Source organism: Curcuma longa, chromosome 15, assembly GCF_044706935.1.
Source record: "Curcuma longa cultivar G26 ecotype Majalengka, Jawa Barat chromosome 15, ITB_CL_G26_1.1, whole genome shotgun sequence".
Classification (NCBI taxonomy): domain Eukaryota; kingdom Viridiplantae; phylum Streptophyta; class Magnoliopsida; order Zingiberales; family Zingiberaceae; genus Curcuma; species Curcuma longa.
In genome coordinates this window covers 3,742,158-3,755,027 of record NC_133875.1, presented here as the reverse complement: position 1 = coordinate 3,755,027, position 12,870 = coordinate 3,742,158, and the positions used below count along the sequence as shown (strand labels likewise).

Below are 12,870 nucleotides of genomic sequence, written 5' to 3'. Positions count from 1 at the left end.
TGGAAGAGCAGGACTTGAAGCTCATGGCTTCTTGGAGGCACCAACTGTCTTCCCCCTCCGGCCGGTGGTCGTCTTCGCAAGCTCCAAGGCCTTGATGGTTCCTGCACACTGAATCCGGCAACCATTGGAAACAACCTGGGACTATCGACCATCCTTGTAGTCCTTCTTCCTGTTCAGAAACCAATCTGGGATCTTGAACTGCCGTGGATTGGCCACTTCTCCAGCTCTACAAAGAGTATCACGAAGGCGACATCAGTGTTGATAGATCAAACCAAATTGAACTACATACGATATGGCTCCTTGCTCTGCTCAAAAGGTGCCATGAATGAAGAACCAGTTGCACATTAATACAGAGCAAAGACCGTGTCGAGCTTAATCAATGGTAAAACTTTCACGCACCGTTGTGGAGACCAAAGTCATTGGTGTGCTATCCCTTTATGATGAGCACGCAACCAAACGCAGCAATTCAAGACTGCAATCCTTTGCATAACATGTGGAGAAATATATCGAACAACCAGAAACCAGCGCCGAGCATCGCATCAGAAGGAAATCGCACAAAAAACGCCGAAGGAGAACCTTTTTATTCATGATGGAGGTGAGCGCGAACATGATCTTCTGCTTCCCGTCGTCGTTGGTGTTGAGCACAATTACCCACCATGGCGACGTCGGCGACTAGGGTTTCTCTCCTCGCCCTGCTGCAGCTCTCGCCCGCGGTCGCCGGGAGGAAGAATCGAGGTCGACGGAAGTGGCAGGGAAACGGACGACGCGGTTCATTAAATTAAACGGAGCGCAAACCGAAACCCTAGATGGAGATCACATGGCCAGAGATTAATTAATCTCTTCGACTTTTAATTGGGCCGGCCCAATTTGAAATTCGTGGGCGATTACACTTATTCTAATATTAATTAAATAATAATAATATTATTGAAGTATTTATTTATACTCTAATTTTCAATTAATCTTTATTACTCCATCGTCTCACTCGAACTCGGGCCTCTTCGGCACGGTCACCACAAGCGCCCCGTCGGCGTAGGCGGCGGTGGCGAGCGCCGGCCGGGTGCACGATGGCAGGCGGAATCGCCACCGGTTCAGGTCGATCCCCTCGCCGAGTTCGCACCCGCCGCCTCCTCCTCCGCCGTCCCGGACGACCACCTTCATCACCCCGGGGTGTATCTCGATGGCGTGGGCTCGGACCGCGCTCCAGAGCTCGTCGGTGGCCGCGGCGAACCGGAAACCTTCCGCGTCCTCCTCCACCGCCACGTCCGCCTCCGCGGAAAAGGGCAGCTCCAGGACCTTGCTGAAGACGTGCGGCAGGCGGCGGAGCTTCTTCTGCCGGCCGAGCACGGCAGGAGCCGGATGCACCTTCATACTTACTGTGGAAATCTAATCCGCCCTGAAAAACTCAGATTTACTGCGAGTGAACAGGGGAAGCTTCGATCCGAAACAAAATAACGAATCCTTCAGAAAAAAATTGCCTCCCGATCGATAACAAAGAGAATTTAGCTCGAATATGAAATAGAACGCAAATTCCTTCAGAAAAATTGCTTTTTGATCGACGCGGAGGAGTCAAGCGAAGGAAATCGCACTCGATTTGGGGAAGAAGATGAAAAACCTAACTACGACGAAGAAGGGGGCGGTTTGTGATGCGCAAAGAATGGACAGGTTGGGATCCTCTGCAATCGACGCGACACAGTCAATCCATTTGGACGGTAGTAGTTATCCGTGAATCATCGCCCACGCAGGGTGATGCGCGCGGTGTGGAAGTGTAACATCCCAGCGAGAGTTATATTTGTATTGGATCCATATTGATAAGGATAAAATATTCCCACTTCGCCTACAGCCTCCGGGCTCTGGCTCCAGTTGTTCCTCGCCACGTGTAGACGCGACGAGGCAAAATGACCCTGCAAAATTTTGTCGCGGTGCTGCGGCGGCGGTCCATTGAGATTCGGCCGTTTTAATTTCGTTCCGACCGTTGACTTTGTAGTCCGTAAGTCAATTTAACTCGGTATATATATAGAAATGATTTCTTGAGCGCCTTTGCGTGCGTGGATCCATCGTCCACGATATCATCGTGCGTAGATTTGACCGTCTAAATGTGAAAATGCACAGTTCCGCCCCCGACTAGCTGTCGCCGCCCTTGTCGCGCAGTCCGACCACCACCGCCCGGTCACGATCGACGCGTCATTCATCGGCGCGTCGACTGACATCGAATTTCGACCGGATTGTGGTTGAAATCTGACGCAATTTGGTCGGAAACGCGGCCAGCAGTGACACGCGCCAGTTTTCAGCCAAATCGCGATCGATTTCCGACCAAACGCGATCGGCACTGGCACGCCGGTCCTTTCTCGGCCGGTCTCCGACCGCGATTTGCAGTGGCATCAGGTCGGTCCAATCGCGATTTGATCAGAAATCGGCATGTGCCACTGCTGTCGCGTTCCGACCAAATTGCGTAGGATTTCGGCCACAATCTGATCGGAATCCGACGTCGACCGACGCGTCGACGAGTGGCACGTCGATTGTGCCCGGGCCGACGGCCAACGGTGATCGGACGGCACGGCAATGGCGGCCAGCAGCGGCAAGAGTCGGGGTAGCGCTCATAGGCGCACACGCAGGAGGCGCTTATAATCATTTCTCTATATACATATATTATATGATCTCAAATTGAAAAGTAATATTATTCAATCTCTAGCAATCAATCACAAATAAACCAATACAAGCACAGGGCAACGCCCGTTAACGATCTAAATATACTTCAAATCCAAGCAGCGACAATGGAGAAGAACAGAGCAGGTGTGAATCCGAAGGATCTCCTCGCCGCCGATGCCTGTCCCGTCGTCTTAGAACCATTCCCTGCAGCAAAACGACGAACGCTTACTCTCCATCACAATTTGATCTGCTAGTTTATCCGATCGCTTACCTTGAGATGGCGCTCCGGCATTTGGTATCGACGGAGTCGAATCCACCGTCGGAGCTGGCGTCGACGTCGTGGGGGCAGGAGCAGCAGGTGGAAGCGCAGGCGCCTCCGCCGGAGCTCCTGCCGGCGCCCCTACCGGCGCCGGCGTATTGAATCCTGCACCACCAGAACTATGTAGTTAGCTTAGCTAATTAGGTGAGCAACCGAGCGAGCAATCGATGCGGACCGAGGCAGGGGCGGGCGGCGGAGAAGCTGATCCGGCAGGCGCCGGGGAGAGTGTACGCCTGCGTCTGGTTGAGGAGGAAGCCGAGCTGGGAGATGCCGCCGCCGAGGATGAGGCAGACGCACTGCGCCTGATTCTGCATCAGCCCCGCCAGCTGCGAGCAGCACGCCGGCGTCACGGACGAGGCGTTGCCGACCAGGTAGCTGACGCAGGGCGAGAGGCCAGACAGCGCCGGCGCGCACCCGAGGGTTTGCGCGCTGGCAGACGGAGGCGGCGCAGCCAACTGGAGCACGCCGACGAGCACCAACGCGACGACGCTCATTGGAGGAAGAACGAGAGGATCGCTCCGTGCCATCGGAGAACTGGTGGCGGTGCAATTGGATTGGCAGGGAAAATTAAAAGGTTTGTTTAGTTTATAAGGAGAAAGCATTGAGTTTGTTAATGGCGGATGGCCAGTTCTTCCTACTCCGATTCGGCACTGGAATTCTTGGTAGGTGAACGAACAAAGGTTGAATGGCATTCAGAATCGGGCCCAATGAAGTGATTTGGGCCGTAAGGCCCCGCGGCCCAATATGGATTACGTGAGAAATGGTATTTATCGAGGGGTATTATGCAAAATTCTCCTATTGTTTTTGTTCCTTCTTCCCCAATTGCGATCGTCTCCTCCTATGCTGTCTGGAAACTTGGAGACGGGGAAACGGAAAACGCGGAAACGGAAACGGGAAACGGCACTAGTTGAAGTTTCCGATTTTTGGAAACGTCGAAGACCTACAATGTCAAAGACCTAAAGTTAAATAGTCTTAACTTTAATTTAGAAGGGATTAATTAAATAAATCTAATGTGGATGTGATTTGATCAATTAAATCTTAATTTTAGAGTTAGGAGATTTAGTGGGTTTAATTGGTTAGTGGATGAGGTTTATTGGATTAATGGTTTAATAGTTTAAACCCAAACCCATTAGGATTATAAAAGAAGTACAGCCCTACCGCTTTCCCAATCGCGCCGCAGCCCTTTTTCTTCTCTTCTTCGCCGCCCTACCGCTTTCCCAATCGCGCCGCAGCCCTTTTTCTTCTGTTCTTCGCCGCAGCGTCTCTGCTTCTCGCCGTCGACGCCGACCGGAGGGGCTGCCAACGCGAAGCCGAACCCCACCTTCACCTCTTCTCCTCTCTCTCATCTTCTGCCGCCTTGCCATCGCGCTCAGCCGCAGATCGAAGCCACCACCGCGTGCCCCCTGCTGCTGCCGGGAGAAGGAGCCGCGTGTCTCCTTTCCTCACGAACCCAGGAAGCGCCGTCCCCTCTTCTCTTCTTTTTCCCCTTCCTCGCCTTTCCTCCACCACACGGCTCCGACGCCGTGTCTGCTCTTCTCACCAAGCCCCGACGCCGTGTCTGCTCCATTGGCCGTTTCTGGTAAGTTTCCTGGGATAGAAACGTTTCCCCGACGCAGCCTAAACGCCGTTTCCAGACAGCGTAGCTGGAAACGTAACCCTAATTCCAAGAATTGGGATCGGGCGGCGAATCTTGGCGCAAAGATGGTGCTCGCACAGCTCGGAGGGAGCATCGCCCGCGCGTTGCAGCAGATGAGCAACGCGACCATCATCGACGAGAAGGTGCTCAGCGAGTGCCTCAATGAGATCTCCCGCGCCCTGCTGCAGTCCGACGTGCAGTTCAAGCTGGTCCGCGATATGCAGGCGAACATCAAGCGGATCGTCAACCTCGATGAGCTCGCCGCGGGTCACAACAAGCGTCGAATTATTCAACAGGTCGGCGCCTATCTGTCGCCCTAAGTCATTTTGAATTTTTCGATCTAGGATTAACATAAATTTACCGTTTTGATTTCTTTTGATTTCCCTATTACAAGATCTGAGGGCTAAAAGTTCCCAGGGGAAAATAACACATACTTAACAACAAAGTTAGAATTAGGATTTATGGGATCATATCATGACTAATGAATTACAAGTTGTTTTACAATCTTTAGAACTTGATATTGATAATGTGAGAGGGCAAGGTTATGATAATGGATCTAATATGAAAGGCAAAAATCAAGGTGTGCAAAAGAGATTGCTTGATATTAATCCTAGAGCATTTTACATGCCATGTGGTTCTCATTCTCTAAACTTAGTTGTTTGTGACATGGCAAATTCTTGTGTTAAAGCAAAATCATTTTTTGGAGCATGCCAATGTATGTATACCGTGTTCTCTAATTCAACAAAAAGATGGAATGTTTTGCTTGAATATATTGATGGATTAACTTTAAAATCATTGTCAACTACAAGATGGGAAAGTCATATTGAAACAGTTAAAGCAATACTATCTCAAGTTTCCCAAATTAGAGAAGCTTTGTTCAAATTAGCAGAAATAAGTGAAGACAGTAAATTAAGTAGAGACGCTGAAACTTTAGCATCCGGTGAACTTTCAAGTTTTGAATTTATATTAAGCCTTGTTATTTGGCATGATATTTTGCATAAAATTAACTTAGTTAGTAAAAAATTACAATCAGAAGATATGCATCTTGATATTGCTGTAAAACAATTATCTGGTCTTGTTTCTTTTTTTGAAAAATATAGAGAAAATGGTTTTGCTTCTGCTATGGTTGATGCAAAAAAAATTGCATCTGATATGGAAATTGAACCTATATTTTCTACAAAACGTAAAATTTATAGAAAGAGACATTTTGATGAGATTGCAAACATTGAAAGGGAAAATCAATCACCGGAAGAATCTTTTCGAGTAGATTATTTTATTTTAGTAGTCGATATTGCTCTTGGGCAATTGAAAAGTAGGTTTGAACAATTGCAATATTTTGATTCTATATTTGGGTTCCTATATGATGTTGCAAAATTAGTTTCATTGGATGATGATGAATTGATGAATTCTTGTGTGAATCTTGAAAATACTCTAAGAAATGGTGACACTTTTGATATTAATGCAAAATATATGTTTTCAGAACTACAAGTTTTACAAGTAATGTTACCAAGTGAATCTTATGAAACAAATAAAAAATGGTCTTTTATTCAAATATTAGAGTTTTTAAAAAAAATGGATATGTTTCCAAATGTGATGATTGCTTATAGGATATTATTGACAATACCCGTAACAGTAGCATCTGCCGAAAGAAGTTTTTCAAAATTAAAATTAATAAAATCTTATTTACGGACTACGATGACTCAAGATAGACTAAATGGATTAGCAATTTTATGCATTGAAAAAAATATGTTGGAAAATATTGAATATGATGCTATCATTGATGAGTTTGCCTCTAAAAATGCATTACGACAACATTTTAAATGAGTTACTTCTGTGCTTTTTTATTGGAATTTCATGCAAGATGATAACACTTGATGGACCAATGCCTCAAACAAAGGAGCATATTCTTTTATTGGAACTACACTGAGGTCATTTGCTCTGGCATTTTTGTAGAAACTTGTCGAACTACAACCTTGCTAGGTATGTCTAAAAAATCTTGTTCTTCAATCTGTTTTCATGTTTCATGAATCATGTGAATGTTTTTGACTCTTAATGACAAAGCAGATTTCAGGCACCAGCTCTTATTGCAACAGCAACTGCTGAGGCGCTGACACTTGCGGATGCACTCTTGAGAATATTGCAGCGCTTCAACCTCTGCAGTTCTGGCACTAATATCGCATCATGTGTCTTTCATCACAGTTGTGTGATTATCTAAGATGTTGCAAAGTTAAGCAGTTTCATTGCTAGTTCCAAGTGGATGTGGAGTATCTCCTGCTATTGAATTAAAGCTTAGATCATTTGATTTGTGATTTATTTATGCTTGTTTTTAGACTACCAAGACTAACATTCTGGAGTACCCTATGCCAGTTTGGTAGTTCATAGAACTAGCAGAACTAGAAGATATGTAAGTTTCACAATGCAAAACTTGTTCATTCCATTCAGAATCCAGCAAGTTGAGTTTGCAACCAATGTTTAATCTCATTTCAAAACATTAAGGATGTGTCATGATCATTGCAGAGGGATACAATCCAAGCAGCCACAGGGTTTGCACAAAGAAATCAACTACCTGAGCGCTTACAAGAACAAATGATCTCATATCTTGGTTTGAAGTTCAGAACAAACTCAGAAGGGATCCAACAGCAAGAGACGCTGGATGCTCTTCCAAAAGCCATCAGATCCAGCATCACTCACTATCTTTTTTACTCACTTGTTCAAAGGGTGTACTTGTTCTATGGCGTTTCTAATGACCTGCTATTTCAACTGGTAACCTTCATAGTTTTCTAACTCCGGACTTTGCCTGATTATCACAAGATAGATATAGATATATTGCTCTAGTATCTCATCTTTTACATATTTGAAGGTCTCTGAGATAAAAGCTGAGAATTTTTTTAAAGATGAAATTAGTTGTATTATGAAATTTTATTATGAAATTTAGGAAGGTTAAAATTTGTCCTCTATCAAATGGTATAAGAATTAAATTTGGTCATGTCTTTTTTGATTCGCTTAATCAGGGCCCAAAAATTATAGTTTCGCCCAGGGCCTTTGGACAACCAGGACCGGCTCTGGTCTTGCACTACAAAAAAACTACAATCTGCGACAAATTTCCTAAAAAAATTCGTCGCAAATCAGTTTGCGACAAAATTTACGACGAATATAAATTTGTCGCAATCAAATCGTCGCCAAATTCTGCGATGAAAAATCTAATTTCGTCGTAAAATTTTGTGATGAAAAACCAAATTTGTCGTAAAATTCGTCGTCAATTGGCGACGAAATCAGGATTCGTTGCCAATTGGCGACGAATCAAGTTTCGTCACCAATTGGCAACGAATCCAAACAAAATTCTAATAAAGTTCTAACACTCCAATTAACTCACCTGAAATCCAAACTCCAACAGCCACCTCCATCAATTACCAACAGAAGAACACAACCATTCGCATTCCAACAGAACCAACATAATCTCAAAGCAACACAAAATCAACAAAAATCCAATCGGATCAAAAAGGAATTTACGTCACTCCGTAAGAATTTGTGACAGGGAGGAAGGAACAAGCTGAGGCTAGGGTTTTTTTAGCCTCTCTTGCTGCTGGATAGCTTCTCGGGAAGAAGAAGACAGGGGACGACAGTGATGAGTTGGTCTTTACGCGGCAGGTGGCAATCGAGCGTCGGCTACTGGTTCGAGGCGGTCACAGGCAAGGTGCGGCGGCGCTGGTTCGGGGCGGCGTCGGGCGTCGAGCGTCGGGCGTCGGCGTCAATCCTCACACGGAGGGCGGTGATTGGCAAGAGATGGCAGCGGTGCGCGGTAGCAGAGCGGCGGTTGGGCAGAATGCGGGGCTTGTAGGGGGGTTAGCGTCAGCTCGATTTAGGGCTTGCTCCATCGGCGTTCGGTTTATAAAGGCCGACATCCGCAGTTTCCGGTGCCGGACGCGGGCGTGCAACGACGTCCGCGTCGGTTCCGACAAACCCGGTCATCGCGCGATTGCGGATCCCGTGGAAGGGGAGACGGGGTCGCGTGGCAGCCGAATCACAATAAATCATGATATTTATTTTTTTTCTAGGAGTAACAATAACTTCTCAAACGGGGTTTGGGTTTGAGCTAAACCGGTTTAAAACTAGGGTTTATTATAACAACCTGGGTTTAAATCTTGATTCGCATGGTTCACTAACCAAACAACCTCTGATTTGATACAAACTAGTTTTGTTTGTGTCGTCTTCTCAAGACGAAAATTCTAATCTATTCTGTTTGCCAAAACTCTCTTTCATCACAAATCAAATCAAGTTAGTTCAATTTGATTCAAAATTGATCCTACTAAAATTTTCACATATCTTACATATACTAATCTAATGGGTTTGGGTTTTAATGATTTACGTATTTAACCAAATTCTAATTTTGAGCTCATTAACCTTAATGGCTTGGCTAATTTTGGGGCTTCAACCCACTTAATTCGGCCCAATTAAAAACTCAGTGTTTAATTGGTTAATTCTAACCCTAAAATTTCTAGGATATTACAGTATGAGAAATGATGAAATCGTGCAAGAAAAATTATAGTAAGAGATTAATGAAGTTAAGTGCAAAATATTATAACCTTCACTACCTTTTGTTCTTTGGACTATTATGAGATGCACCAATTTACATCATGCACTTCTTTCTTATATTTACTTTACAGTTCACTTTTAAAGATTTTTATCTTTAGATAATTTGTTAAGATATGTGTTTAATAATAGTAAAGTTATTACAGAAGTATACATCTAATCAATTTAGTTAACTTTTATTTATATTTTGTTCTGATATTATTTTAATTTATGCGCGGCGAGCAAAGTTACTGTCGTGGCATGTCTAACTCATATGGGACATGACAACAAATGTTAAGAGATTTATCCCAAGTCACACGTAGTTTAGATCTAAACCTACTCGGTTTGCCCTATTATTTGCAAGGGTACAATTAGACTAACCAAGAATATATAAAATTATTTTCAATAATAAAAATTTTAGGAATTAAAATTTTAACACATGTATAGTCTCTTCTCCAACAAAATAAGTATAGAATATTAGAGGGTCTCATGAATAATAAAATTAAATTAAGTTGAACAAAATTTATATGAAGCAACCCTTCACAAACATTTCTATGATGATCTCCTATAAAGCTGTCGAATCATAGTTTGATCCAAATTGAATTTCTCTAAATATTTTGAATCAACTTCTCTAAAAGGACTTTCATATAGGGTGAAAGGCCCCTTTATAAATGCTTAGTTATGTATTTATTTTGTTCCACTCAATAAAAAAAAAAGATAAATTCCAGTCAGTTTCATGGACTCAATCCCTGGAGGTGGCCGGCCTGGTCCCACGGAAGTTTCCCACCGACCACCAGGGTAAATCGGGAAGCGCATACGGCGGCCAATCCAGATGCCCAGCATCCTTTGATTGCATTCCCCATTTGGAAGAAAATTCTTACAAATACGCCGTAACTGGGGATCGAACCGCGGGTTCCTGGATCACAACCCGGATGTCCTACCGTTGCACCATTACCCCGGGGACTTGTTCCACTCAATAAAACTCATACGAAAGTAGGTTTTTAATGTGGAGGCAGAGCCATTTGATTCAAATTTAAATAAATTTTGAATGTTAATTCAGTGAAGGTGCTTCAGAACATTTTGCTTTAAAATATCTATAAATTGAATCATAAGATTAAATAGTTTCAATTTACGTCCACATCAGCTTTAAAATTTTCATATATATATATATATATATATATATGAGGCTACAATTTGATCAAATCAAATACTTGATTTTTAGGATGGGCATGCATGATTCAGTTTGACAAGGAAATGAGAAAGATTCACATGAGAACTAATTTGATAATGATAATGATAAATTCTCTTGCAGTCAGAGAATTAATATTTATTTATTCTCTATTTTCCTTGCTGAATTTCATACTCTTTTCTTCAAGGCAATGACTAAAATGGTGTGATTGGCTTTCTCCTTGAGAAGGTGCTTCAGAACATTTTGCTTGTATCGTGTGAATAAATCATCGAGTATGACATCTCCAAATTGATGCACAATCAAGGGTTCAACCACTGCACGAACGCAATCCATTACATTTTTCGCACTTTTTGTTGAGTATGATAGATCAAAAGAATCATCTTCTGACTCGTCAAATGGATCCCAACTAGATTCAAAAATCTCTACTCGATCCAAATCGAAAAATCCTTCATGATGGATTATAGACTTCACCTCTTCAAGTGAAGGTCCATAACTTGGCAAATTGAAGGCGTTGACCTTTTCTTCTGGTATGATTTCCTAAATTCATATAGGAAAAAAATCAATATTAATTAGTTACATTCATTTTTACTTGTTTAATCATAAAGTTGGTTAAATACAAACCTCTAAGACCATCGAATTAAGAGCTTCTGCAAGTAGTCTCCAAACATGACATAAGTCACCATGCCCAGGGGTTCTCTTTCTTCTTCCTAGAAATGTCAACATCATTCCACCTCCAATACTTAGTTCTGTATGTCGTGACCTAAGAAATGTTGAAAAGTCTTTCTTATATTGCTCTCGATATGCTTTTTCTACTTGCGGCGAACTTGTTTCTGTCCAATAAATATTTTCTTTATTCAGTAAAGCACCTTGTTCATTCTCTAGTTCTTCGGGGACCTGCAATAGATTCAAAACTATATATGATGACTAAATAAAGAAAAAAATATTTTGTATATTAAAGTTAGTTGACTAATCATCAAATTATTAAAGAAATACTATACTATTAGAGAGATAAAGATTGATTAAGTACTTGTGAGAGCCACATTAGACAATAGGAAGAATGAAAGAAATGGACACTTGCGCAAGGGAAAAGCCTTCCGTAGAATGATCCTGCCACTCCTACCACATAATACGGCACCAACAACTCTCTCTTAATCTCCTCCTCCACCTTCTTCTTTAACTTGTCTAGGGATTGGAAGACATAGTTGAAGTCATTCCCTGGGAGGTCATTCAAGAAGAATTGCACCTCCAATGGCTTCTTCATTTTCATCATATGACGGAGTTCAACAATGATGTTGAGTACCTGAAAGACCACAAGGGACATATTAGGACTAGAAAAACAACTAAGATCAACAACTATCATTTGTTCAAGGAGCAGCGCCCGATATATATACCTGAGAGATCACAATAAACGTGTTGGAACCAGAAGAGCAACCTAAATCAACAACGACCATATGCTCAGGGAGCAACTCCTTATACATTTCTTCGATGGTGGTCGCCAACACAAGCTTCGTTTGATAGATCGCCTTCTCCTGAGCATGCATGTATACTTAGCAATCAAAATCTACTTACAATGATACTAAAAGAAAATACAATCTAGAGAGTTGCATTGATCAACTTGGAGCCTTGAGTTGGTGGCGTAGCTAGTTTCACCCGCACCCCCAACCATGTGAAGAGCTTGCTCGACGTTCAAACCCATCTCTCTCTCACACACACACTCTCTCTCTCTCTCGCTGAAGGCCTGAAGATTTGGTGACTATGAAATATGAGGTTTATGGAGCATGGAAATACAGGGAGGGTTATATAGGCTTCTTAGGGCTTGATGCATAATTTATCAGTATTCATTACACGTGTCACTCGCTCGCTGGTGTATCTCACTTAGAATATTGGAGCATGGACAGATACACTATGAAAAAAATACCTACGACATGTGAGTCTTGCATGCCTTGTTATTTAATGTTGTCTAACTAACTAGACGGGTCGTCGTGGAGAAATCTTTTTCTTTTGAACTGTTAGATCAAGCAGAGATTGATCTGGTCGCTTGTGGACTACATTTTTTTTTTCAAAAAAAGGACAAAGTAGATGCTTTCAATACGTTAAAAAAACATTTATGAGCACTGTATTTGTGTGTGAAACCTTTGAACAAAGTATCTCCATACGTTGGTATATATATGTCTAGTTGATGTGATACAATTGATAGCGAAAAAAATGTAATTATTTTTCAAAACGAAAAAAAATAATTAAAACTTGAAGAGAATCAGCTTCGACAACGTAACGTACTTAAAGTTTTGCGTTAGTCACTATCCTCATGATAGTTTTGCATCATCTGAATTTCCATGTTCATGCTCATGATAGTTTGTCTTCTGAAAAAGATGGTGGACTGGCGATCTTTAGTAAGTGTTCGTCCTAACTTGACTTTCCCCTCTGAAAAGGATTCTTTGGTTGATTTATTTCATGGGATAGCAAAATTCTATGAACTCTAGTATCTCTTAAAATATTCGACAATATTGAAAT

At 42.6% G+C, this 12,870-nt stretch overlaps 3 protein-coding genes across 3 annotated transcripts; all 3 read right to left on the bottom strand.

Annotated features, from left to right (window-relative positions):
* Positions 1-828: 828 nt before the first annotated feature.
* LOC141846646 (uncharacterized) lies at positions 829-1,740 on the bottom strand. The gene has a single exon (XM_074734685.1). The coding sequence runs from the start codon at positions 1,366-1,368 to the stop codon at positions 979-981; it is 390 nt and encodes a 129-aa protein (XP_074590786.1). The 5' UTR covers positions 1,369-1,740; the 3' UTR covers positions 829-978.
* Positions 1,741-2,654: 914 nt separating this feature from the next.
* LOC141845767 (non-specific lipid transfer protein GPI-anchored 12-like) lies at positions 2,655-3,507 on the bottom strand. Its single transcript, XM_074733767.1, has 3 exons — positions 3,141-3,507; positions 2,918-3,070; positions 2,655-2,850 (listed from the first exon to the last, which is right to left on the bottom strand). The coding sequence occupies exons 1-3, from the start codon at positions 3,490-3,492 to the stop codon at positions 2,753-2,755; spliced, it is 603 nt and encodes a 200-aa protein (XP_074589868.1). The 5' UTR covers positions 3,493-3,507; the 3' UTR covers positions 2,655-2,752.
* Positions 3,508-10,522: 7,015 nt separating this feature from the next.
* Positions 10,523-12,070, bottom strand: LOC141846580 (anthranilate O-methyltransferase 1-like). Its single transcript, XM_074734616.1, has 5 exons — positions 11,975-12,070; positions 11,751-11,888; positions 11,387-11,659; positions 10,981-11,253; positions 10,523-10,896 (listed from the first exon to the last, which is right to left on the bottom strand). Exons 1-5 carry the CDS (start codon positions 12,053-12,055, stop codon positions 10,528-10,530), a joined length of 1,134 nt encoding a protein of 377 aa, XP_074590717.1. The 5' UTR covers positions 12,056-12,070; the 3' UTR covers positions 10,523-10,527.
* Positions 12,071-12,870: the final 800 nt, after the last annotated feature.

What these genes read in the sequence shown, in the direction of transcription:
- LOC141846646 (XM_074734685.1), bottom strand. Translation starts at nt 1,368, where the DNA reads ATGAAGGTGCATCCGGCTCCTGCCGTGCTCGGCCGGCAGAAGAAGCTC.
- LOC141845767 (XM_074733767.1), bottom strand. Translation starts at nt 3,492, where the DNA reads ATGGCACGGAGCGATCCTCTCGTTCTTCCTCCAATGAGCGTCGTCGCG. An exon ending in CGCCGCCCGCCCCTGCCTCG is followed by an intron (nt 3,071 to 3,140) that starts GTCCGCATCGAT and finishes CTGGTGGTGCAG; the next exon opens with GATTCAATACGCCGGCGCCG. An exon ending in TGCCGGAGCGCCATCTCAAG is followed by an intron (nt 2,851 to 2,917) that starts GTAAGCGATCGG and finishes GTTTTGCTGCAG; the next exon opens with GGAATGGTTCTAAGACGACG.
- LOC141846580 (XM_074734616.1), bottom strand. Translation starts at nt 12,055, where the DNA reads ATGGGTTTGAACGTCGAGCAAGCTCTTCACATGGTTGGGGGTGCGGGT. An exon ending in CCACCAACTCAAGGCTCCAA is followed by an intron (nt 11,889 to 11,974) that starts GTTGATCAATGC and finishes ATGCATGCTCAG; the next exon opens with GAGAAGGCGATCTATCAAAC. An exon ending in GTCTAATGTGGCTCTCACAA is followed by an intron (nt 11,254 to 11,386) that starts GTACTTAATCAA and finishes AATCTATTGCAG; the next exon opens with GTCCCCGAAGAACTAGAGAA.